The 27256-nt window shown below is 35.8% G+C and overlaps 1 protein-coding gene across 1 annotated transcript in view; it reads left to right on the forward strand.

The window, feature by feature from the left end:
* LOC128983180 (DNA polymerase epsilon catalytic subunit 1) overlaps nt 1-27256 on the forward strand; it is a 249705-nt gene that overhangs the window by 69248 nt on the left and 153201 nt on the right. The window contains exons 8-11 of the mRNA XM_054402367.1: nt 6249-6415; nt 6580-6690; nt 7642-7777; nt 25840-26052. Of these exons, the coding sequence (XP_054258342.1) occupies nt 6249-6415; nt 6580-6690; nt 7642-7777; nt 25840-26052 (627 nt within the window). The remainder of the gene's footprint in view (nt 1-6248; nt 6416-6579; nt 6691-7641; nt 7778-25839; nt 26053-27256) is intronic.

Here is a 27256-nt window from a genome sequence, read left to right on the forward strand (position 1 = left end):
TGTAAACTCCTCAACAACCGCCTTGCTAGATGGATTCTAGCTATCCAAGAATATAATTTCACAATAATCCACTGCAAGGGCACGGAAAATATAACGGCCGATACTCTTAGCCGGATTCCACCAAACCAACAAACTGATTCATGTAATATAACAAATGAATTAACTATCCATTACATAGAAAGAACTACGGACCCACAACTTCGTGAAGACCTTCAAAATCTACCCCAGCTACAGCAAGAAGATCTCCAATTACAGACAATCATTGAAACAATTCATGATAATCCAGATACCACAACAGCACAAAAGCTACAGAGAAATTTTAAAATTCATAATGACATTCTTTATCAACGCTTGGGCAATAAATGGTTAATCAGAGTACCTACAATCATGATACCACACCTAATATGGGAATGTCATTTACATTACCTACATTGCGGAGCCAAAAAATGTCTTCAGCTACTACAGGAAACTTTTGTTTTCAAGAATATGAACAGAACCATTCGGAAGTATTTATCAACATGCGATACTTGTCAAAGATGTAAAATCAGCAACAAACACATGACTGCGATCGCCAAAGGGATCACATGTCGCAGTAAGAATGATCAACTTGCTATCGATATCATCGGCCCTTTTCCTACAAGTGTTGGAAATGTAAAATACCTACTCATAATCATTGATATATTCACAAAATTCATTAAACTTTACCCAATGCAGAGAGCCACTACTAAAATCATACTCAACAAACTATTTAATATACATATTCCTGAACATGGAAAGCCCCGCTGTATACAAACTGATAATGGCACACAATTCAAAAGTCATGAATGGACCTCAAGATTAGAGAAAGAGAACATCACACCTATATACAACCCTGTCTATTACCCCTGTTTCAATTTAGCAGAAAGACCAATAAGAGAAATCAAAAGATGTCTAAGGACATACTGTTCTAAACAACAACAAAAATGGGTAAAATATATACCAGAGATAAACCAATGTTTAAATGAAATTCACCATGAATCCACTGGATTTACTCCCAATGAGTTGCAGTATGGTATTAAGGACATTAGATTTTGGGAAGAATACCTACATCACCCAATCAACAATGACATGCCTTATGAACAAAAATTATTGATGGCAGAAAGAAAACTAAGTGAAACCCGAAGAAAACGTTCCAACCGATTAAACAAAAATAGACAACCACAGTCTCTAAACATCAACGACAAAGTACTCATAAAATCTCATCCCTTATCCAGAGCTATTTATGGTGAGACAGCCAAATTGTTTGAAGTGTACCAAGGCCCTTTTGTCATCAGAGAAATACTTGGACCATCAACATACCACATAAGTGATCTCTACAATGATAAATTATATGGACCCTATCATATATCCTCCATGAAGAAATACATGGAACCGATCTACACACCACAACCGAAGATAGAAGATAAACTGTAATGTGTGCTTAACCCTATAAACATTGCTGTAAAAGGGAAGAATTTTAAATCATACCCACACAAGCAGTGAGTGAACAAGCCAATTTCTCCAGTTACCTCTGTCCCAATAGTTAAACTATAGTCATAATCACAAATTTAATGTATTTAGTTATAAGAGGTTATCATCAAGCAATCACAAACAACTATTCATTTAATGTACTCCATGGTACCTATAAGAATCATACATCTCTTATATGTCTCATGTTCATTTCATATTTCAACATTTGTTCATCACTCCATTCATTTATTATGTAAAAAATAAAAAAAATTGTTTTAACCACTTAAATTAATGTTATGTTTTTTAATGTTTGTAGAAGATAGGAGGGGATAGTAATCATTTTGCTATTTTAGAATTATTTTATTGTTATGTTCATTCCAACTGAAATTTGTTCTAGTTAAACCTTAATGTTAAGTTTGTTAGATTTTTGTTTCAACTCAATTTCATCTCAATATTTGTTATTTGCTGTATAATGCTAAATACATTTTTCGTCATTTAGCGAAAATATGTCATTAAAAATTTAATTACATATTTTCTGAGGGGATATTGTAATGACTCAAAATTCAATGTTTATAATTATAGTCCTTATTTTATTTTCAAACTCAATCTTGTTATATTTTCAATATTTATCCATGTCCATTTTTAATATTATTAAAACCATATTGTCTCAACATATATATAATTTACTATCAAAATTTATTCATTGGCTTATCCAAAATTATTATTCAAAAACAAATCCTCCAATCAGAACACCATCCATCTGGGTTCAAGATTATTAATAAAATTCAACCATGTTTTTATTGATGTGAACCCCATAACTTGATATGATTTACAACAATGAAAAGGAGAGTGCAGTTTAGCTATTCAAGAAGAGCACATAGAAACTATATTAGTTGTGAAATAAATTATGAAAATATAAAGTAAAGTATTGGCAAAATATCCAAATTAAGTTAACCGAAGAAAGAAGAATTTAAGCCTTTAAACTAAGAAGAAAATTATTATTACAGAAGATTGGTGAGAACTTTCCATTTATTAACTCAGACTAACTTATAGACTCCTCAAGCATCCATTTGGACCCTATTTACCTCCATTAATTAAAATCAAAATCCTTCCTATTTAATTTATTGTTTTTGAAAGATTATTAAATTTATAATTTACCATACTCATTGAAAATTTAAATTGGAAATCTTTTGATTCGGCCAGCACGAATCCCCACCCCTGAACAATTTTTTTGTAACCCTATATTAATCATTTAACTTATGTACCATTAAACCTCATGCTTTAAAACCTCTGTCCTCAAATTATTATTGTTTAAGATAAGATTAGAATATAAACCATATTAAGGGTTTATTTCAACACCCGATTTGTGATGGTGTTTGTTTGGGAGGTATTGCAACAACTGAGATCTTGATTTAGTTCCGATCAAACTTTCATCAACCGACAACTCACGGTGTGGTGTGTAGTACAGCCTAAACAGTCTGTTGACGGCTTCTAGCAGGGGCGAAAATTTTGCACACGGGTCATATCCAGGCTCCCCAATTTTAGGCAAATTTGAATTGTCTACCATATGAAAAAATTGAATAATACTTTCAAAACGAGATCGACTAAACATCTTTCCGTACCAGGGAGTATATTGGGAGTCAGATGTTGCCCAGTAGCTCTGAATTGTCGGTTTCCTATTTAGGCCCATATTTAAAATTACTGCAATAAATGCCTTCATTTCAGCTAGTGTTACCGGTCTCCATTTATGGGCTCTAGAATTAGGGGTCAAATTATGTATGTGATTCGATGTACTGATTAGCATACCTGTTAGTTTCTCTTACGAATTTTGTTAGGATTGCAACCGTGAAAAATAAATAAAAATAATCAATCGGTTCAGAATCACGAGGAGGACAGTGCTTTGGACCAGGTTGTTTGAAAAATAAAATGTCATGGTCAAATCCAGGGTCATCACTTTCATGGACAGGTTTCCATTCTTCTTCACTAAGGTCCATATCTGGTGGAATATCAGGGTCAGGGTTAGGGGTTTCACAACGTTCGGAATTTCTTATTACATCTTCAATAGTAGCATATACAGTATTCAAGTTCAAAAAGGGTGCATTTACATTTACTTCGTTGTTCAAAAGGGGTGCATTTACATTTACTTCATTGTTCAAAAGGGGCTCATTTAGGCCTACATTTTCTTCAAGGACATTTTGGATTAAATCTACATTATTGGTATCATGCAATTGGGTATCATGCAATTGGTTAGTTGAGGGATTAGGCCTACCATTTGAAGCTAGGTTAGGACTAGGCCTACCTGAATTCGAGATTACAAACTCAACAGGCCTACTTTCAGCTATGTCACTAGGCCTACCAAGAGGCATATTTCTATCACGAGATTTTGTAGGTTGAGCATCTTCATCTGAACTTTCTTCCTCTGATAAAACATAGTCAGGGTCTTAATCAGTATCATCATCAAAACCTGACAAAACATCACTTTTGTTTTCACTATCAGAAGTTTCAGAATCTTATATGTTTTCCACAAAACTGTCACTCAAGTCATCATAAACACCAACACCAGATTCCACTACGTTTCTGAACAGTGTATTTTCACTAACTGGTGATTGTCGTCTGCGTCTGTTATTATAAATATCTTCATCAGAACTGTCAGAATCTTCCATTGTAAACTTAAATATATAAAAGCTTAAAATTTTACTCAAAAACCAACTGTAAACAGAAACATTAGCAGTAAACATAAACAACAACAATGCAAACAACAAACAAACACCGACCTCGCAGTTACTGCAGACAGCTGGATTGCGTCAGCCGGCCAGCGCCATAGACCACAAAAACAAAAGATGACAAACAAAAAATTACAGCTACGTAGGAGAAAAAAAGCATAGAGTAATATTTCACAACTCTTTCCAACAAATATGTCATAATATTAGCGCGTTTGGACTATTTAAATAGCCAGTACGATCGATTTTACCGATGACCGATATTTCGGACGTCGGATTTTTCGGGAGATTTTGCTGACGTGCGATATTTCGGACCTCGGAGTTTTTGGCCGAAATTACAACGTCCGATAATTCGGACGTCGGAGTGCAAAGGGTTAAGGTTTGAACCTCTGTTAACCCAGTGGAAGGATGCGAATGACCCGGTTCTTCATCATACCAAACTGTGACCCAACTTGACGTAATTGTGTTGGTGAAGCCAAGACATTCCTCAGACAATAAAACTTATATTTATCAAGTTGCTTGTTAACTAGCATATTTATTTATTTTTGATTGTTTTATCTATACTTATTTAATACGCAAGCACGATTTTTGTGACAATTACTCCTCCGAAACTACTGAACCGATTGGCATGTTTTTGGTGTCATTGGAAAGAGCGTAACGTGAAGTTGTGCAGGAAACTTTCTTTTTAGGTAAATAATTAGAGAGTGAGGCCCTGGGGCCCTTTAAAGTATCGTATTCCTCCATAAGATAAACATGGGAAACAAACATTGTTTTGAAACTCCAGCTGTTGTCAGAAATTAAATATTAAATAATTGGTCTCCATGGAAGCATGAGAAAATTCACAATGTTTACATTTGCTTTGACATTTTATTGTAAACAACTAGAACTGTCAAATGTCTATTTAACAAATACCGACAGCTGATCAAAAAAAAGTATTTTCCTTCCACCATGTAAAACAACTATGTGGTAGGTTTATTTAATCTTAAACTTTATGATAGATTATTTATTATAAATCTATTTCAATGATTATGAAACAGATTTTTCCCATGCGAAGCAAAAATTAATAGTGAGAAGAAGAACATATGTAAAACAGTCAATGTGTAAATTATCTATGTTGTATTAAAAATGTGTTTAGTTTTGGATGTTGGTTTGTGTTAAATGATATCGGTGATTAGTTATTGCATTTTTATTCTAAGGATTTTGCACATGAGTAAGCCTATGATAAATAACACCATTTCAGAGTTCTGCCAGTTTTTGCCTAACTCTATCCTGTAGAGTTTAAAGTAGCATACACCTTATTGTCTACATATTGGCCAAACAACTTAGGTACGGTACTTTATAAAAGCTGTCAGCCTTTTTACGTTGACTTAAATTGTAAGCTTACCTTTTCCCGTACGTGGGCAGATTGATTGTTAAAAATTAACCCTTTAAACTGGAATAGGACTGTCATGTAAATTGTGAGTATTTTTATCAGTTAATAATCTTTTAGTTGACTCTTTTAAAATCATCAGAAATTATGACTGTTATTAGTTTTTAAACAAGTTATTTGTTTATAAATAACTCCTGTACTTCTTTGCAATTGCTCGATTTCGAGCAACATGTACACTAGTTTGTTTTATTACAATGCTGCAAAACAGGATAAACCCAGTTACATTGTAGCATTAATTAATTAATTTTCGAACAACAAAATCTTGACATGCATTATAAATAATAAATATGGTAAAAGCTCATCATGCTGAAGAAATTATAATTATTAGTGTAATCACTCACAACAATACAATATATGACAAAAAACGAATAAATATCAATAAATAACGTACAAATAAATATCTTAAAAAATATTTTGGACAGATAGGAGAAAACATAACATAAGAAAAAAAAACAGTACAGTTACAATGTGCATAATACTTTACTTGAACTCTTCTTACTCCATCTGAACAAGAAATTAATATGTAACATTAAAAACACAATTGATTAAGCAGTGATAAAGCACAGACTCAATGTAAGATATTATAGTTTTGTGTGTTTGACATATTGTAGGTTCGTCCACACATTTTCGTGACATACAACGGTGACTTCTTTGATTGGCCATTTGTTGAGACTCGAGCAGCAGTGTACAATCTAGATATGAAGCAAGAAATTGGGTTTTCTCGCAACAAAGAAGGTGTCTACGCTTGCCGACCTGCTATGCACATGGACTGTCTCTGGTATGTAATTAAAACGTATCCACACATTTTTTATCCCTAAAACTTGTGTAAAAAGTAGTAATTTGATTGAAAGAAGCTGTCACACCATTAGAGCATTGGTTGACTCCTTTACACCAGTAGTGCTGGATAAAAACGTAACAATATTTTTATGTTTAATATTTCAGTTGGGTAAAGCGAGACTCATATTTACCTGTTGGTTCTCAAAACCTGAAAGCTGTTGCCAAAGCTAAGCTGAGATACGACCCTGTAGAGCTTGACCCGGAGGACATGTGCAGGCAAGTATAAAGGGTCTTTTAATTTTGACATGATGTATAAATAAAAATGTTAACATTTTGAATAATTTCATGCTAACAATCAGTGACATTCTTAAATGATGTGGATTGACTATTGACTATTGGATACTGAAGTAGATATACCATTTATATGGAACAGCTGTTGTTAAAAAAGAACATAGTTATGTGAACACAGAATGTGCTAGGGTCTAAAACTCTACCTTATTTTTTGTTGCTCATAAATTTGATGGGTCATAACAGTTGCCGTAGCTCACAATAAGTCATTCTATTAATTTTACTTGGTTAAAAAGTCCATGACGGAAATTAGTGATTTATATCAGCGCAATCTGTCGGTAGCTCACATCAACTACAAAGATTTTGATAAAAAAACTGGTGACTACTTTAACATGGGGATGAAAGGTCTAGTTGTATTAATACTCAAAGATAATAGTTAGTTTTATGAACTCTAAGTATACTTTGCTCACAAAATCTAGGCAGTTTTAGGGGAAGAAATCTATTCCCCCCGTTTGATCATGCTTACGTTATCTGCAGTGGCTTCCTAGTAAAATTGCTTTTTCCTTTTTGTAAATGTGTAATTAGTATATAGAGTAATAATTATTATAACAGTGTTAGATTGTAGATTGTAGAATATGGATGGACTGATTATAACTCGTTCCCCACGCACAGGCTTCGCCTATGTGGGGAAGATCCATTATTTTTTAGAATTACTGTTTTGTAATTTTTGTTTCATGGATAGATTATGTTTGATTTGATTTTTGATTTGATCCTACCTTTGAAATAATTGCTCAACAGCTGAAGTGTGCCAAAACATCAATAAGCTGCGACATATATATTAAACAAAAAAGTTATGGGGGAACTTCCCCCATTACGGCCTAAATTTAGTGAACGAAGCATAATAACGCTGTATTATCATGTGACATGTTTTCATGACAGACTTGCCTCAGAAGAGCCCCAAGTGTTATCCAACTACTCAGTGTCAGATGCAGTCGCTACATACTACTTGTACATGAAGTATGTTCATCCTTTCATATTTGCCCTCTGCACCATCATCCCAATGGAACCAGACGAGGTAAGTAACATGGGTTGGATTTGAGATATTACATGATATATTATTTTATGAGTGTGTTATGAATCATTTAAGCCCTTAACTTATAATCAAAAAACATTTTTGGATTACGAAAAAGGTGCCACACCACATTTACCCTGCAGTATGAAGTTTCCATGAGCCCTGTATTTCAAACGGCAGTTTCAATGATGACAGTTTTACCAAAACCAAATCCATATTTATTTCTTTATTTCTTTATTTATTTATTTTATTACAATGCTGCAAAACAGGATAAACGCAGTTACATTGTAGTATTAATATTCGAACAACAAAATTTTGACATGCATTATAAATAATAAAAATACCGTATGGTAAAAGTTCATCTTGCTGAAGAAATTATAATTATTTAGTGTAATCACTCACAACAATACTATATATGACAAAAACGAACAAATATCAATAAATAACGTACAAATAAATATCTTAAAAAATAACATGGGCAATTATTTAAATATCTATAACAACAATAACGAATTAAATAAGATACTGTTAAGATTAAGCATTTAAACATATTAAAATAATGTTCTCATTGGCTGACTCATTCATCACTAATCCTCTAACTTACCGTACCAACTAGCTAAAAGCAGGGCCATAACTACGGAGTGGCTTTACTTCAAGTGTTGTCTCTGAGACCACGGGAGATGTTCACAAAATCGCTGCCTCGCGAGGGATATCCACAATGGTGCCGTGATCCCAGGAGACTATTATGATAACTCAGTGACCGTGGAAGATGTTCATAAAATCGCCGGGATTGTGAGAGATATTTACAATGGTGCCGAGACCGTAGAACATATTTACAATTTTACTGCTAATGTGGGAATCAATGGCAATGTCTCCGTAATCGTGGGAAATGTTAATGATTTCTCCGGTTTAGGAGATTACATTGATGATGTCTTCGTGATTGCCGTGTGGTGTTTACAATGGGGCCACAACCTCAGGAGACAATGATGATGTTTCCATGACCGCAGGAGATGTCCAAGATTACACCGTGATCACAAGAGATGTTCACTGGCGCCGCGATTTCAGAACATTCCATAGATTCTGCTGCAATTACAATCATAATAACATCAGTGAACAGCCATCTTTGATTGTAATCGTAAACCATACAGAAATTTCATCAGGGGGAGGCAGATAAATTTTTTTTTATTTGATAAAAATATAAGTTTTTCTTCTCCAGAAAGCAGTAACATTCTTACTTCGAAGGGGGTCTACTCTCACACTGTGCAATTTCGATTAATACCCATATCACATCGGCTATCATCCTGTACTTCTGTCCTAATTAATTAACCTCTGTGAAATCTTGCCATGAGGTTGCTGTCAAACTTGAAATTAATTGACTTGTAAATGAGGGTCCATTGCCTCACCGTATTGATGACATAAAGTTGTACATGTATAGTCTCTTTGCCTCTTTGCTATTTTGTGCATGTAGTAGACCATAACTGTAGTGAGACCACCACGAACATAAGGTACATGATGAGATGAGAGAGAAGATGAGATGCGATGGCCCTGTTTGTTGTATTTCCAAATGTTTTGTATGTAGTGAGGTTTAGATGCTTTGTTATCATTCATCCAAATCTATACATATATACAGGGTGTTCAAAAAAGTTGGGGACATAATTTACGTAGCGATTCCTTGGGTAAAAATTAAAAAAAATCAAGAATAACATTTTTCTATAATCGCTTTGTTAACCAGATATCCGCCATTTTGCATTTTTCGCATAAACATTTTTATTTTTTGGATTATTTAAACTAACCTTTATGAAACTGGGTATGTATGTTAAGGTAGAAGAGACCCATGTTAGAAAAATATACATTTGATTCAACTTAACATTTCAAAATGGCCGCCATTTTGAAAAAGTTGAATCAAGATGAATTTTTTTTCTTATATGGGTCTCTTCTACCTTAACATACAATCCAAGTTTCATCAAGATTGTTTGAAAAAATCCAAATATAATAAACGGTATCAGCATTCTGACACATACTTTCTCCCATAAGTTTGTCAACAACATTTATCATGTGTAAGCGATGAGAGTATTATACGGAAATGGGATTTGTACAATTTTGTTCAGAATTTAAAGGACTATAACATACTAAATTTTTATCAAAATAGTTCGGGCCATTTTTGGGAAAATCCGATTTTTCCGTTATTTTATGGGAAAATAACATAATTTGCAATAACTTTTGAACCGTAATTTTTACAGAAATGGGATTTGTACCATTTTGTTCAGAATGTAAAGGCCTATAATATATTAAATTTTTATCAAAATCGTTCAGGCCATTTTTGGAAAATTCCTATTTTTCCGTTATTTTATGGGGTTTTATGGGAAAATCCCCATTAAAAATCAAAATTTCTAATAAAAGAAAAACTATCAAAATTGTAAGGAACTAACAAAAATAAATTGTAACATTATATGTTAAATCAAAACTGGATTTTTTCTAAAATCCTATTTTTTGTTATTTTATGGGGTTTTTATGGGAAATTAACATGATTCACAATAACTTTTGAACGGTAATTTTTACAGAAATGGGATTTGTACCACTTTCTTCAGAATTTAAAGGGCTACAACATACTAAATTTTTATCAAAATCGTTCGGGTCATTTTAGAGAAAATCTGATTTTTCCGGTTTTTTATGGGATTTTATGGGAAAATCCCCATTAAAAATCAAAATTTCTAAAAAATGAAAAAACGCCTGGAGATACCATGGATTAGAACCTACATACCAAATTTCATCGAAATCGGACCTCAGGTGTAGTCCCTAGAACTGTACACATCCAGACACACAGACACACACATTTACCATTTACCATTTACCATCGAAGTCTTCGCCGCAGTCCTTGGAGACCGGGGAATTGTCAATTTTTTTCTCATCTTTCTTCTTGCTAGCTTCTTGATTGTGTGTAGTGTTGTAGTGTGGTTGAATGTGTGATTTGTATGATGAGTGTTATTTTGTAGGAAATTTATGTTCTTCTAGATATTCTGTAATAATTGTGTAATAAGGTCGATTTAAGAGGTATTGTTTCAGCTGTTTTTTGAAGTTAGAGAGCAAGTTTATGTCTTTAAGTTTGTTGGGTAAGATGTTGTATAGTTTTATTCCCATGTAATTTGGTGTTTTGCTGGTTTTCGTTAGTCTGTGTTGGTTTAGATTAAAGTTTGATTTTATTCTGAGGTTGTGTTCGTGACAGTTTATTCTGAGTTGAGGTGGGTTTGATTTGATAAAAAGGATGGTTTCGTAAAGATATAAGGATGTTAAGGTGAGGATCTGGTTTTTGACAAAGAGAGGTTTACAGTGTTCTTCCCGATCAACTTGTTCCAGGATTCTGATGGGTTTTTTCTGTTGTACTAGTATTTTTTTCAGGTCGGTTTCATTGGCAGAGCCCCATGCAATTATGCCATATCTAATGTGTGAGGAGAAGAGAGCGTGGTATGCCGTTTTGCAGATCTCTTTGTTTGTGATCTTCCTGATTCTCCTTAGAGCATATACAACTTGGGATAGTTTACCTCAGATTTTCAATATGGTCATGCCATGTTAATCGGTTGTCCAGTGTGATTCAGAGAAATTTAGCGTTTCGTTTTTCATTTCCTTCCTGTATCTGGCTGTTAGAAGTGAAGTTTAAAACTGTTGTTTTTTGTTGATTTATTTTTAGGTCTAATGAGTTGCAGGTGGCTATTGAAGTTTGAAGTGTTTCTTCTATTTTTTCCTTTTGGGTGTTGGAATGTGTTGGTGTAATTATGTTAGTGTCGTCCGCAAACATTATGCAGGAGCTATCACTAGATAGGTCATTCGGAAAAGAATTTATGTATATTAGGAAGAGGATCGGGCCAAGTATTGATCCTTGCGGGATTCCTTGATAGGTTTCTCGAAGTTTAGATCTGTATTTGATTTCATAGTTTTTTTTAGTGTATTCTAGTTCTACAAGTTGTTGTCGGTCTGTCATGTAATTTTGGAGCCAGATTAAAGCATTATGGGTGATATTTAGTTCTTGAAGTTGTTGTTCTTGACAGACACACACACACATACGGGGTTTTACCGAATACTCGCAAACACCTAATTGTGGCATCTTTCAAACTGCGGCCACCAGTGGATGAAGGAAGGTGGTAGAAACATGTGTGCATCGATATTTTTAATGAACACTCCATTTTAACATCTAACATTCCAGTTTTTAATTGTAGCACCTTGCCACAAATCGGTATATATCAACAGTGTGTGGACAGGATGCCACTAATGCGTTGTAGCGCTTGAGCGGTGTGTTCGCCCCCCCTACTTCTCGCGTGCGCTGTTGCCAGTTCTCCGTTTTAGTTCCTTCATTCCGTTCTGTATTCATGTGGCTATGTCCTAGCCGCTGTAGCTCATTGCAATTGCCCGCGCTCCTCACGTCGTCTTTTATTAGTGTAAAGATTTTTTTACATGCAGTTTTTTCCAAGCTCCAATGATTTTGACAATTAATGGATTTAAAGTCAATGGACCAAATGCTATGTCGTTGATATTTTATCGTCACATTATATGTATGGTTTACGAACTTAGATACTTGGATTAAAGGCCTTAATGTGCTGGGTAAATTATCAGTTTCATGGGAATATACAAGAAATTTACATAAAAATACGCAATAAGTATGACTCCGTTTTTTTCTGTATGAATAATTAATTAATGGTAATGTAAAAGTATGTGTAACAAATTTTTCACCACACTATGATGTTTTTAGCTGTTTTACATACGTTAATTGGTGGCTGAAAGTTATGTTTTGCTGGCCATGCCAGTTGTCATTGTCATATAGGGGCCGAGCAGGCGTTTACATCCCTAGGGCCGCAAAATCACTTGTTCGCTTATTTACTTAAAACATTAATGTATATTAAATGCACAAGCTGTATCCATGGCATTGCAATAGACTTGTTTTTTTTTGTCACAGCTGTCTAGACAACTATTTATTGTTATTTTTGATTTTGCTAATTCCTCAAAATATTTTACATAAATAAGAGGGACGTTATATTGCAAAACATACTTGGGTAAAAAATAGCGTTCGTACCACGAGCCAAAATGGGTTTGCAGCTCTCGATCGTTTCACGTTCTCAACTTCGTATCGAACTTAAAACCCGATCTCGAGTCGGCAAAACGTCACTTTCGGCCCTAGGTACGAAATATACTATTTTTTTACGGTGGATTTAGAGACCCAAAGATTCTCACCCCGTTGCGAAGCACGGGCAGAAACACTATAGTTAATTATAAGATTACTGTCTTTACTGTTTTGTTTGTACATTGCGTAGATTCATGAAGTGTTTGGTTATTTCTACGTGTTATATAATAAGAAAGCCAAACCGAGTCTTATGTCAATATCTGTACGTTTGTTTGATTGTTTCTGTCATTGTGTCTGTAACGCCAAAATTCCAATTCACGTGTCCTACCTTGAGAAATCTAGAGTACCGTTGATGATCAAAATAGTTTTGTAATTGTTTGAATAAATTTGCCAAGTTTGATCAAAATATATCCATAAACAAGCAAACTACAACATTTTACAATATTCTTTATAAGAATAACATGGGGATTTTAAATTGACAATTTTTGAATTTGTCCTGTTACCAATATCCGTACAAAAACACTTTGATATACTAAATTATTTGTTTTTTAAGCTATTTAAAAAGGTCTGGATATAAATTGGGAAATTTTGTATTTTTAGGGTAATGTTTTTCTCCATTTCATATATTAGTAACAATACCTATGTATAGTATCAAATTCAGTAATAGCATTAGGCCTAACTACTGTATTTAAACCTTAACACAAGTGTTTATATAGTCAATGAGGCTACTGGTGCTACCGCTGATGGCTTATGCATGTGTACGTTAGTAGCTAGCAGACAATTTGCCAACTAGGAACATGAAATCAGCTGTTCCCCGTCCTCACTGTCGCGGTTGCTCGCCTAGCATGTCAACAGCTTACTGCTGTAAAAATTGGATGAGGTGACAGTAACTTTTTCTAGTACGCTTCTTTACCATGATATCTGCCAATTCAATTTTGTCCAAAAAATGTATACACATCTCTAAGATTTGTTGCCAACTGACAAGCAATTCAAATAAAAAAAAAAAAAAAACTATTTTTTATCATCCCTGCAAAACTGCTAATAATTCATGTTAAAATTTTCATCAGAATTCCGTTAGTTTAAATCATCCCTGCAAAACTGCTAATAATTCATGTTCAAATTTTCATCAGAATTCCGTTAGTTTAAATCAACGATCACATAAGACCAATAGATGGAGCACGCCTATCTAACTAACATACAAGCAGCTGAAGCCAGATCCGCCATCTTAGTGCAGGTTGTGAGGGATTTTTACCCTTAACGATAAATTTTGATTTCGACAAATTCCACAGATAGTTCAGGGTATGGGTGTCTAACTATCCAGGGGTCTAAAGTTAGCCTAAATCTCGATTTCCCTATATATCTCGAGGTTTAAGCTCAGTCCGCGGCAACCAAGTACGCCTACAGTGGACTCATCATCGCCCGGTCGTACTGCTTTTGCGCTCTAATCCGGACCCCCAAAAGGATTAGCAAGGGTCACTTAATCCCTGATCTCGTTTGCGCTTTCTTCGGGCAAGGTAGCCAACGTGACGGTATTCCCCGCTGGACAACTATTTGTAAACAATCCCTTACACACTGGATAAATATTTGTAAATAAGTCACCACTCGCCTTCGCCTACATTCTTTTATATCCTTCCGTGCATACTCAGATCGGCTGAAATATTTTGAAATATGCCACTCGCCTTCGCCTACATACTTTTCTACCCCTTTCGTGCATACTCAGATCAGCTGAAATATTTTGAAATGTGCCACTCACCTGTGCCTGCATTATTTGCCACCCTTCAGAGCATGCTCACGATTGGCTGAGACTAGCATTCCAAAATGACACATTCTTCAAAACTACTTATATAGTGCGTATTTGGCCAAGTTTGACAGTTAAATCAGTTAGTTAAATCAATAACATCTATAATATTTCAATTACTATATATATATATATATATATATATATATATATAACATACTCTTTTTCAGATTGATTTTTGTATAAATATGTTTACGAATGAGAATGGGGAAATATACTGACTTAAAAGTATTATAATTGTGTAATGTTTTAATAAGCCCATAATAGAATACAAAGAGTACAGCTAAAGAAAACACTAGGCTAGTACTTAATTTTAATATAGGCCTTTAATATAGTTAGTTCACAATCGAGTATGATATTCAATAAGAAAGCAAGTCATAACCCATTCGACTCTGCATGTTAGGTGTCTCAAACTACTTATACGATAGAGCAGGAATTACAATCCGCATTTAATACAAAAGGATATATTTTACAAATGATGCCTCCAAAAAGCGCAAACGAGATTTGCCTAATGGCGTACCTGTAGGCTCGTCTGGGCTTGAAGCACAAACGAGATCAACTTTCTACCTGACAGAGGATTAAAGCGCAAACGAGGTCCGCCCCATCGCCCACCTCGTGATATCGAATTTGGACTTTGACCAAATGGTCTTTACTATTGAATTTTCGCGGTAACTAATGTCAACCGTCACCCTACCGACCTATTTGTAGGTTAAGGTAACTATCCGTTACCCTACCTTGTGTGTCGCGACTTATTCGGTCACGAGCTGGCACTTACCTCGTCCCGTAGTCGAAATCCGCTCGAACACAAATTCACTGAGGCAGGGTATAACCCCTCCAATCAGCTAACTCCGCCGCGAGGTATTCCCTCACGGTACAATACCTACCTGCTTGTTACTGTGGAGGGTATGTCCCCTCCAAGCAGCCGAGCTTCGCCGCGAGGTATTCCCTCACGGTACAATATCTACCTGCTCGTTACTGGGGAGGGTATGTCCCCTCGAAGCAGCCAAGCTTCGCCGAGGTATTCCCTCACGGTACAATACCTACCTGCTCGTTACTGGGGAGGGTATGTCCCCTCCAAGCAGCCGAGCTTCGCCGCGAGGTATTCCCTCACGGTACAATACCTACCTTCTAAGCCGACCCGTCGAGTGTTCTGCCCAAGTTATAACGCTTGGGTGGAACTAACTATACCAATATGGGGTTGCTTAGTATGCCTAACAACCCCGAGCTTATACTTACCGACCCTATCCACCTCGGGCCTAAGAAGCACGACCTATTAAGTCACGCTTATGGCTATAGTCGCGGTATGTTCTACCACGACGGAACTTACCTTGTGAGCTGTCCGCCGTCCAACATCAACTCTAACTGACTAGTGCCCCACATGCACCTGCTTATATAGGACCTTCCAGTGGCAGGGGGTGTAGGGGTGAGGTAGGGGAGGTAAGCTCGGCAGCCCAGTTTTGTTGCCGCTTGACCTTTGCCCTAACAGCTGATAAGCTCGGCCGCTACCTCAATGTTTACTTCTAACTATATATCTCTCTCTCTCTAATCCTGACACTATTGTCATTCAGACTATTCAACTACACTTCCATTGTTTATGTAGTTACGTCAGGGCCGATTTACCGAATAGGCACGGTAGGCACGTGCCTAGGGCGCGAGGCGATTGGCTTCTTTTGGGGTCGCCAAAAATTTGGAAATTAAAAAAAATTCGTGGTAGTATTTGCCTGCTATTGCGGTAAACTTCTGATAACCCCTCGCGGCCGTGTAGGCATCGTAATCGTCTCCCGCGTTTGCGGCAATATTCTTACTATTTTCTGCAGTCAGGTCGTTTGGACATAAAATTATCGTCTTCCATGATCGAGGCAATATATGAACATATCCAGCGGTCGTGAGGAGATTATCATCGTCTACCGCATATGAGGCGTAATTCGGATATTTTCCCACGGTCGTGAGGACATTATCCTCGTCTTGCGCGATCGCGGTCAAATTCTGACCACCCCTCGCGGTCGTGAAGACATCATATCGTGCCCCACGGTTGTGTGGACATAGTAATCACCTCCCGCGATTGTAGAAAAACGTTAATCATCTCCCTCAGTCTTGTGGAGGTCATCATCCTCTTACGCAAATTAGGCAGCATTTTGACCTTTTCCCGCGATCGTGTGGCCAAAATCATCGTCTTGCGCGATTGCGATAAAATTCTGATCACCCCTCGCGGCCGTGAAGACATCATTATATCGTCCCTGTTGGTCGTTTGGACATAGTGATTGCCTCCCGCGATTGGCAAAATGGTAATCATCTCCCGCGGACATGTGGAGATATCCGTCTTCGGCGAATGAGGCAAAATTCTGATCTTTTCCCGCGGTCATGTGGACATTATCATCGTCTTGAGCGATCGCGGCATTATTGTGATCATCCCTAGTGGCCGCGTAGAAATCATTATTGTATTCCGCGGTTCTGTAGACATCGTAATCGTTTCCCACAGTTGTGAAGACACCGTAATCGTCTCCTGCAATTGCGGGAAAATGTTAATAATGTCCTCCAGTCGTGTGGACATTATCATCGTCTTCTGTGATCGCAGCAATACTCTAATTATCCGTTGCGGCTCTGTAGATACCATCATCGTCTTCTGCAATCGCGGAAAATTCTGATCATCCTTTGCGGCCGTGTGTAGACATATTATCGTCTCCCGCGATCACGGAAACGTCACTTTTGTCATGCGCGATCACGGTAAATTGAAAACTCCAGGTATAAATACAACATTCACGGTTCAAAAATCCCCCGCATGATTCCCGGATTTCCCGGTCGGTGGACACCCTGTTATATATATATATATATTGCAAAGGGGCGCTACTATTAGATGTGCCTAGGGCGCTGACAGGGTCAAAAACGGGCCTGAGTTACGTACCAGAATAATTTTAATAATTCTATTTCTAACTAAACAATTGGGCTTATGGCTGTAGGAATAATTAAATACAAGAGACAAAATAAAATGTCTATTCTCTCACAAAATAATAATACTTCTTTACAAAATAATAATAAACTTCTTTACAAAATAATAAATATTTCTTCTAATAAACAAAATAAACTGTAAGGGAAAAATAACCCTTACAAGGTTAGAAGTGGTAGATGCCAATGAAAACGGCACCAAAACTCAATGTCCAGCTTCAAAATAACTTGACATTTAGCCTATTTAGACTAAATGTAAATCGTTGAAACTTCGTATGAAAGATGTCAATTAGTTAAGGACACTATTGGTTATAACTAAAAGCTTAAAATTTATATTTTCTATTTTAAATCTTGAAATAAAGTCGGTACTTTTAAATGAGTTTTAAAATATGACATAAAAACATACCTAAAACATAGTTAAAAACATAGTTAAAAACATCCATAGGGTAGCATAGTTAAAAACATTCGTCGGCTGCTACTGTTTTTATTTTTTGGTCAGGTAAGTTAAAAAAACGGTGGATTTTGTGGCTAAAGAGCTCAATTTCTTGGATCATATTTTTTTTTTTAATTGTATAAAGGAGAGTTGTATGAAGAGTTTCAGAAACCATCTTGTGACTTTGAAAATACATTGCAAACCAAACGCCAAACCTTTATCACACTTTAATAAGATATAGATACATATATTATAAATTAATTTGTAGCTTTTCAGAATTTTTCTTTCGCCCAAAAAGTTTTTGTTGTTAATTATGTAAACTAACTTTTTGTAAGATACGGTAAACGCTAGAAAACAAATTAAAAGCGTATTTTAAAGGTCATTGTTCAACCGTCATGAATTGTTACATACCAACCTTTAGGGCCTATTGGTGACATTGGGGAGGGGGTTGGGAAGTCTAAATTTAGTTCATTACAATTACGTCAATGACCTTGAGCTCTGCTAGTAAGTTGCCGTGGTATGGTGGCGTGTCGGGGAGAAGGGTAAAAGGGGGTTAATTATTGTTCATGCTTACTCATTCGCTCTTACCCACAAACAAACTTATTTCAAGCCTAAAATGAAGAATGTAGATCTAACTTCTATATTCGTTTGGAAAACGTCAGTCTTAGAGGCAAGATGCCTGCACGGTCCATCATATAGTAAGTAATAAGACACATAGTAAGCCTATGTGTCGATTATGTATCTTGGTACAATGTAAAATCAAGATGACGTTGTTCAAACTAAGATAAGTTTGGACTTCCTTGTGTGACCAAAATAGTCGCCTACAGAGCAACAGAAGAATCTACCATTTCTTATAAAATTAGTTTTATCGACATTTGCTGACAGTTTTATATAATTGTTTTTAAGGAAACTCAAAATCTATTGGCAATCATAAATTAATATGATTTGATTTTTTTGCCTCCTACAAATGAAATACCATGTGCGTATTGGGCCTCTGGTCCTGTTAATACAATTTTGTGAAGGGTTTCTTTTATAATTTAAAACTATATCATTGCACAAGGATTTTCAAGGACTCTCTGCAGTTTTTCGTACTCTTGCAACTACTAATTCAAAAATTCAAGAATCAGTTTGGTGACCAATTAAAAATAATGTGTTGATACGTTATAAAAATTCAACTGTTAAATATCATAGTTTTTGAGGGTGGGACTGGAAATTTATACTATATTATAGATTTGCATTCATAGTAGAACATTATAGACTTTAAGTAAACCAACAGAAAAAAGATTGTTTAGAATTTTCAAGTTCATTTTAGAACAAACTGTTTGCTCCGCCTCCCAGTTAACTGAGAATTTCAAGAAGTAAAAACATATTAAATAAATAATAAGTGAAGTTAAATATAACATATTGTGTTTTTAAAAAACAAAACACAAACTTCACGGATGCCAATATATTTCCAACTATACTAGGAATTTCCTAAAATTGATATTGTATGTTAAAATAGGTTTATTATTACAGTCTAACCTTGATATAACGAACCTCGATATAACGAATTCCTTGATATAAAGAATTTTTTTTATTCCCCTAGAACCCTCCATAAGACATAATGTATATTTTACCTCTACATAACAAACAAACCATAACAACGACCTTGATTTAACAAATTTTTCGTGATTTCGGCTAAAATAAGACACCTCAATATAACGAATTTGTCATTGTCAGAACCTCTACATTGCGAATTTAACCTCTGCATAACGAATTGTCTACGTCTTTCCCTCGATATAACAAATCCCCCACCCAATTATTGTTTTGGGAAAATCTGTTTCTTTATCAAATTAAATGGAAAGGTCACCTCATCGCTTGCGCTAACATTCGTCTGCTCCGTGTTACATCTTTGTCTGCTGTCGCTGCGCGCGCTATGTTGGTAACTGAGAACTGATTTCATTCACTGAGGACTGATGACGACGTAATGTTTAGTAAGCTGTGATTGGGCGATATGGGATAACTATGGTGAATTGTACAATTTTTGGATAAAGAGAAACCTAAGAAAGAATATAAAAACTAAACCAAAGAGAAAGAATAGCAACATCGTTATTTTAACATTCCTTTTACGAGTGTTTTTATTATCCTTAAGTTGGCTATGATTATACACTTTTATAATGACTTATCTAATAATTTATTGTTTTCAATACGATTTGTTTCAACTAGCAACACCAATGCTACCGGTATAGTTAATGATTATTATTGACATTCCTCTGTTTTGATAAATCAGTACCGTACTGTAAGTAGCCTACCGGCCTATCGCGAGCAGTAGCTTACAAAACTTTCTACTGTTTTGTTTTGTTCTTTACATGGTTTATGACTACGCAATACAGTGTTTGGCTAGGTTTTAGGAGGGTTAGAACAAGCTGTGATTTTAAACTTACATCTTTTAACCTGTACCAAGGTCTGGCCATTGTCATGATTGCGCAATATTCAAGATCCCTCCCCTTTATTTTGCCGGATAATTTAGGTTCTACTGTGCAATGTAAACACTGTACTGTAAAGTATTGTAGCCTATGCTACTTTAATTGTATTTTAATGAGGTCAAATCCCGACCTATATTGACCGACGCTGGTTCTGAACCTCAACTTGGCAAAATTTCTGCAAACCTAACCTCTATATAACGAACCTCGTTTTAACGAAATCCTTGATATAACGAATATTCAGTTCGGTCCCTTCAGATTCGTTATACTGAGGTTGGACTGTAATAAAGTTGAGAATACTAAAGGTTCTACAAAACAAAACATTGAATAATAAGAATACATTTGTATTTAAAGTAACAGATAGATTGACAATTGTAAAACGATTGTATAATATCAAACAATATCAAATTATTTACATTATCACGGTTACAACTTTTAAACTACTCTTGTTATGACTCAATGTTAACGTTTTTAGGACCTTTCATTTTATGATTTTGTTAGTGGGGACTGGTTAAAACACCACAGTAGTATGCAAATATGATTGTGAGATGATATATAATCTGAACTAGTTTATGCATGTTGATAATAATATGTATTTTAATTTAAGTACTTTAATTGATTCGGTTATGTGTTTACCTCATATAACATTTGAACATGGATTGAAACATTAGATGTCTTTGGAATACTCTGAGAGTGAGAAGCAAAACATAACTTTCAGCAATGATGTATCGAAATCTACCTTTACTGAGTGGTTCAGAAATGTAATTGTAAAATATTTTGTCAGCATGACTAGAATGTTAATAAAATAGATGTATCAGCACGAAATAGTTTGTAAGATAAAAAATTAGAAGACAGAAGAATTAAAAGAAGGACAACTTATATAGTGTTCTAACCTAAAACATTGTTATTGTTTCAATGTAAAAATTCAATTGATACAAAATAACAACGTTACCAATTTATGTTTGTAAACAAAAATAATTTTTTTTATGGTGTCATAAAATCAATTTAAATAATTATTTACTACACAAAATATTTGTAATGTAAAACATTGTTCACCACTCGGAGCTAAAGTATATTATTTATGGTACTTAAATTGTTTTATAGTACGTGGCAGTACAGTATTAATAGTTTATTAGTTGCTTGTTGCACTGTTCTACACACTGCTCAAGCGCTACAACTCATTAAGTGGCATCCTGTCCACACACTGTTGATATATACTGAATTGCGGCATGGTGCCACTATTTAGACTGTAGGCTGGCGCGAGAATTGGCAACATAGCATTAGGGAAGTTAAAGTTCCAGCGGACGGCGCGAGGCGCGCTAGCTACCGGTATGGTTTTGTGTTCCACAAATCGGCGTGTACCTGCGCTACCTAAACTCACATCAACGAGTTCAAAAATACTCAATTGTGGCATGTGATGTTTAAACGATGTATTAATGCTGGAAAACCCAAAAAATGATCGAATTAGCTGTGGCACCCTGAAAAAGGTGCCACAGTACGGCCACGTGCCTGTGAAGGATGCCACTATTCGGTGAATACAGACACACACACACACGCACACACACACACACAGACATCACTTCGAAAACCACTTTTTTGGGTCCAGGGGGACCCAAAACGAAAATATCTACTCAAAACTCAAACTTGAAAATTTTGACGAAAACAATACTTTTTCCATATACTATGGTATAGGGGGAGAAAGTAACCATATACTATGGTATAGGGGGAGAAAGTAACCATATACTATGGTATAGGGGGAGAAAGTAAAAATGTTTATGTAAAAAATACAAAATGACGGATATCTGGAAAAATGTTATTCTTGATTTTCTCTTTATTTTGACCCAAGAAATCACTACGTAAATTATGTCCCCACCTTTTTTGAATTTTCTGTATGAATGCGAAATTCCGATCAACGCACAGGCCAAACCATAGCACCTAGAAGCACGAGATTTTGCATACATATTCCTCTCATAGCGTAGGCAGACAATAAGAAGCGATTTTACAAAATTCCAAAACCCCGCCCCATAGAAGGTCAAAGTTAGCACGGAGTTTGTATTGGAAGAATCATTTTTGTTTTGGGGTTTTGGGTCTGCAATTTATTTAATCATCAGCTGTTGGAATAAAAATTATGTTTACTAAGGTTATTACAGACATAAACATTTTGGTTTCTTTCATATAAACATCATAGTTGTGTTTCAGTAAAATTAACCTAATTTATTGTGGCGTTTTAGTCAAAGGTTTTATTAACTTCTAGTATGTGTGATTAGTGTTGAAGAAAGTAGTATTAAACTTAGTTTTTTATTGCATTTTACTTTTTAAGTGAGAACTTGTGATATATAGTTCTGTTAATATTTTTCTAGTTGTTTAAACTGTTTGATAGTATGGACCAAAGGCCATGCTGCAGCACGGGCAGCGCAACACTACGTCACAGTGGTGGATAGTTGTACTAAACTCTTACCATAATCTTACAAACAGTCAGCTTGTTTATTTACCTAAGACATATGGGAATGGTGATGGCAATGAATTTATCAATGAAATATATCCACTAGTGTGACGTCATGAATCCTGCAGCATGGCAAGGCCCCACTAGAAAAAACAGGCCATGCTGCAGCAGGGGCAGCGCAACACTACGTCACAGTGGTGGATAGTTGTACTAAACTCTTACCATTAAAATCTTACAAACAGCCAGCTTGTTTATTTACCTCAAACATATGGGAATGGTGATGGCAATGAATTTATCAATGAAATCCATCCACTAGTGTGACGTCATGAATCCTGCAGCATGGCCTTGTTTTCTAGTGGGGCCTTGAGCATGGCCTGTTTTTTCTAGTGGGGCCTTGTATGGACACTGAAGTTTTAAAAGTTAATGGCAAGTTCGTTCCACACAATAGGCCTATCATTCAGATCAGAGGAGATGAAGCGTGTTTATTTACTTCACTCTCATTTATAATTCACCTTACACACATACATACACTAACTGTGTGCGAAATAATTGTTGAAAATGGCAAGGCCATGTCTCAGTGTTTGTCTCTGGATGCTAATAACTTATATGGCAAGGCCATGTCTCAGTGTTTGTCTCCTGATGTTAATAACTTGTATGGCAAGGCCATGTCTCAGTGTTTGCTTCTGAATGCTAATAACTTATATGGCAAGGCCATGTCTCAGTGTTTGTCTCCTGATGCTAATAACTTATATGGCAAGGCCATGTCTCAGTGTTTGTCTCCTGATGCTAATAACTTATATGGCAAGGCCATGTCTCAGTGTATGTCTCTGGATGCAAATAACCTATACGGCAAGGCCATGTCTCAGTGTTTGTCTCCTGATGCTAATAACTTATATGGCAAGGCCATGTCTCAGTGTATGTCTCTGGATGCAAATAACTTATATGGCAAGGCCATGTCTCAGTGTTTGTCTCCTGGTGCTAATAACTTATATGGCAAGGCCATGTCTCAGTGTTTGTCTCCTGATGTTAATAACTTGTATGGAACTTGTAAGCCTGCTTATCCTATCCTTTGTCTCCTTATAATAACTACTACTACTTGTTTCTGTCGTGGCTCCACAAATCTCAGTTGATTCTTCGCCTCATGTACCAGTCTCTTACACCCTTCTCTGTCTTATGCAAAGTTGACATTTGCACCCATCGTCCTGATGTTGTTCAATACTTGGTCAGTCCATTTCAATTTCGGCCTTCCCAATAGACGTTTACCTCCAGGTGTGGCTCTCCAATCTTCATACAGTCTTGTTCCTTTCTCTCTTCTTAGCACATGCCCTATCCAACTTAATCTTTTTACTTTAACCATTGCAACAATATCTGGGTCGGTGTATAGTGATCTTAGCTCTCTATTTTTTCTTATCCTCCACATTTCTCCCTCCTGCACTGGTCCAAATATTTTTCTTAGGACTTTATTTTCAAACACCATGAGTCATTTACATTTTTCAATTTTTAACTATGATTTGGTTTCTTTATAGCGCTTATGTGTTCTTTATACCTGGTCTTAAAACATCTACCAGTCTGTCCGATGTAGTAGGAATCGCATTCTCCACAAAGCTTATACACACCTGACTTCTCTAGTATAGTTGTAGTATTCCTTTGTCGTGGAGCTGACAACTTGCATTGAAGGTTGTTGCTACTGTATGCAACTGAATAGTTGTGCCTACTAAAAGGACGAGTTGCTAGACGTTGGTTGAGTTTACAGAACTCTAATGTCACATATTTTTTATCAGTTTTATCTTTGGCGATTTTGTTATTAGCTTTCCTCTTAACTCTGCGGTGCAGTTTATCAATCATGTCAGAGCTGTAACCGTTATTCAAGGCAATGTGTTTTATTGTGTTTAGCGAATTTCTATAATTTTCTTCACTTAAAGGTATATTAATCAATCTGTAGAGCATTGAGTTGTAGGCTGCGATCTTGTGAGAGTGGGGTTGATTGGAGCTGCTATGGATGGTTGTGTCTGTACTGGTTGGTTGCCCATAAATGTTAAATTGGTGTTTGTTATCGGTTTTGTTATTGTCAGGTTAAATTGAACTGTTGGATAACAAAGAAATTCATAATTTAAATAAGGCATAATAACAGTTCATATGTATTCAAAATATGATCACAAGGAAGGTGATTGAATAGCTTTTCTCATGTTCTATTGTGAATTTAAGTCTGGGATCAATATTATTAAGATATTTTCCAAATAGGTCAATTGGTCTATTATTGCCTTTAAATAAGCAAAGTACGTCGATGACGTATCTGTGCCAGTAAACAATCTTTCCTTGATGTGTGTTGCTGTCGGCCAAGATGCGATGGTTTTCTATGTTATTAAGGAAGATTTCTGATAAGATTGAAGATAAAGGTGAACCCATAGCTAATCCCTGTTCATCTACAGACCAAGTGCAGACCATCACTACAGTTATAAAACTACCATCACTACAGACCTTTCTTAAGACACCTTCTATTAACTCTCTACGCCCAGCTGTTCTCTCAAATTAGTGGACACAGAAAAAACATGTTGTGTATTAAATATATAGATAGATTTATATTACCGATACCTTAGTTATTAGAAGAAGAAGCAGGCTGGAATACATTCTTCTTATTGATATTAATGACTCTTGTGTGCAGGTTCTGAGGAAGGGGTCAGGCACGCTCTGTGAGGCATTGCTGATGGTTGAAGAAGAAGCAGGCTGGAATACATTCTTCTTATTGATATTAATGACTCTTGTGTGCAGGTTCTGAGGAAGGGGTCAGGCACGCTCTGTGAGGCATTGCTGATGGTTGAAGAAGAAGCAGGCTGGAATACATTCTTCTTATTGATATTAATGACTCTTGTGTGCAGGTTCTGAGGAAGGGGTCAGGCACGCTCTGTGAGGCATTGCTGATGGTTGAAGCATTCCACGCCAACATTGTTTTTCCTAACAAGCAAGAATCCGAGCTTAATAAGCTGACAGATGACGGTCATGTGTTGGACCAGGAGACATATGTGGGAGGTCACGTAGAGGCACTGGAGTCTGGAGTGTTCAGAGCTGACCTGCCTTGCCGCTTCCGCATGGTAAGTAACTGCTTCACTTGTTAATTCTGGTTTTTTTTGTAGTAAGAAGCAAATTTGTTACTCAGCAAAATTGCCCTTTAACTAGATTTTTTTCTGAGTTTTTTTTGTCATTGATAAACTTTTCTGATATTTAAGCCTGATGGAACTCTTTTATTTCACGCCTCTTGAAATCACTTAGTCCAGTCAAGAAAAGATTTAACCTCCGAAAAATTCCGAAAGTTTTGAAACTTTGCATACTTATTTCTAGCTACCTAGGTAAGATTGTACCAAAAGTCCCCATAAATATGAAGCGAGCTCTAACGGCAATTAGTGAAAACAGGGCATCTTTTTTGGTTTTTGGCTAAAATCTTGAGAACCGTCGGTTGGAGTTGAAAGTGACTATGATAACCAAATGAAAGATCATTAAATGTTCAATAAAAATGATATTTACACTTTTATTTTATTCTTAATGTCTATGGAGTTATAGGACGCTAAAATATGTTGTATTTTCTCAAACTGTCGGGGTGCTAACAATGGTGCAAACTCAAGTAGGTATTGTGTTGAAAAAAAAAACGCCATGTTTTAGTGCCTTATAACTCGGTAACCATTAGGAATAAAATAAAACTGTAAATATCATTTTTGATGAAAATTGTATGATCTTTCATTTGGTATTCAGTCACTTTTTACTCCAACCGAGGGTTCACGAGATTTTAGCCAAAAACCAAAAAAGGTACCATGTTTTCACTAATTGCCGCTAGAGCTCGCCTCATATTTATGGGGACTTTTGTTATAATCTTCCCTAGGTACAGAAATATGCGTGCAAAGTTTCAAAACTTTCGGAAAAATATTATAGATTACAACATAAAAACATGAGTAAATGTTATTGATCAATAAACCTCATGATTTTAACCCATCGTTATAAGCAATTTTCTTAAGTCTTGCCATTTCTTTTTTCTTTACTTACCATTTGCTTCTCTTATTTATGCTTTTGACTCTCTCTATAAAAAATGGCTCAATAAGCAAGCCCTCCATTGTTATAACTCTTGACAATGCTAGGTAAGTAAAAAAGATCTGACTTTCCTAAGTCCACCACAGCCTGATCTACAGTACATTCTTGACTGCAATGTACCGAAATCGTTAGACAAGATAATATTAGATATTTGAGAAAATTTTACACCATACTGGGGGATAGGAATAAAAACAAAACGTTGTACTATGTGGGTCT

This window comes from Macrosteles quadrilineatus, unplaced genomic scaffold, assembly GCF_028750875.1.
Source record: "Macrosteles quadrilineatus isolate MER2022 unplaced genomic scaffold, UCM_ALF_1.0 Scaffold_1__1_contigs__length_201487025, whole genome shotgun sequence".
Lineage (NCBI taxonomy): Eukaryota > Metazoa > Arthropoda > Insecta > Hemiptera > Cicadellidae > Macrosteles > Macrosteles quadrilineatus.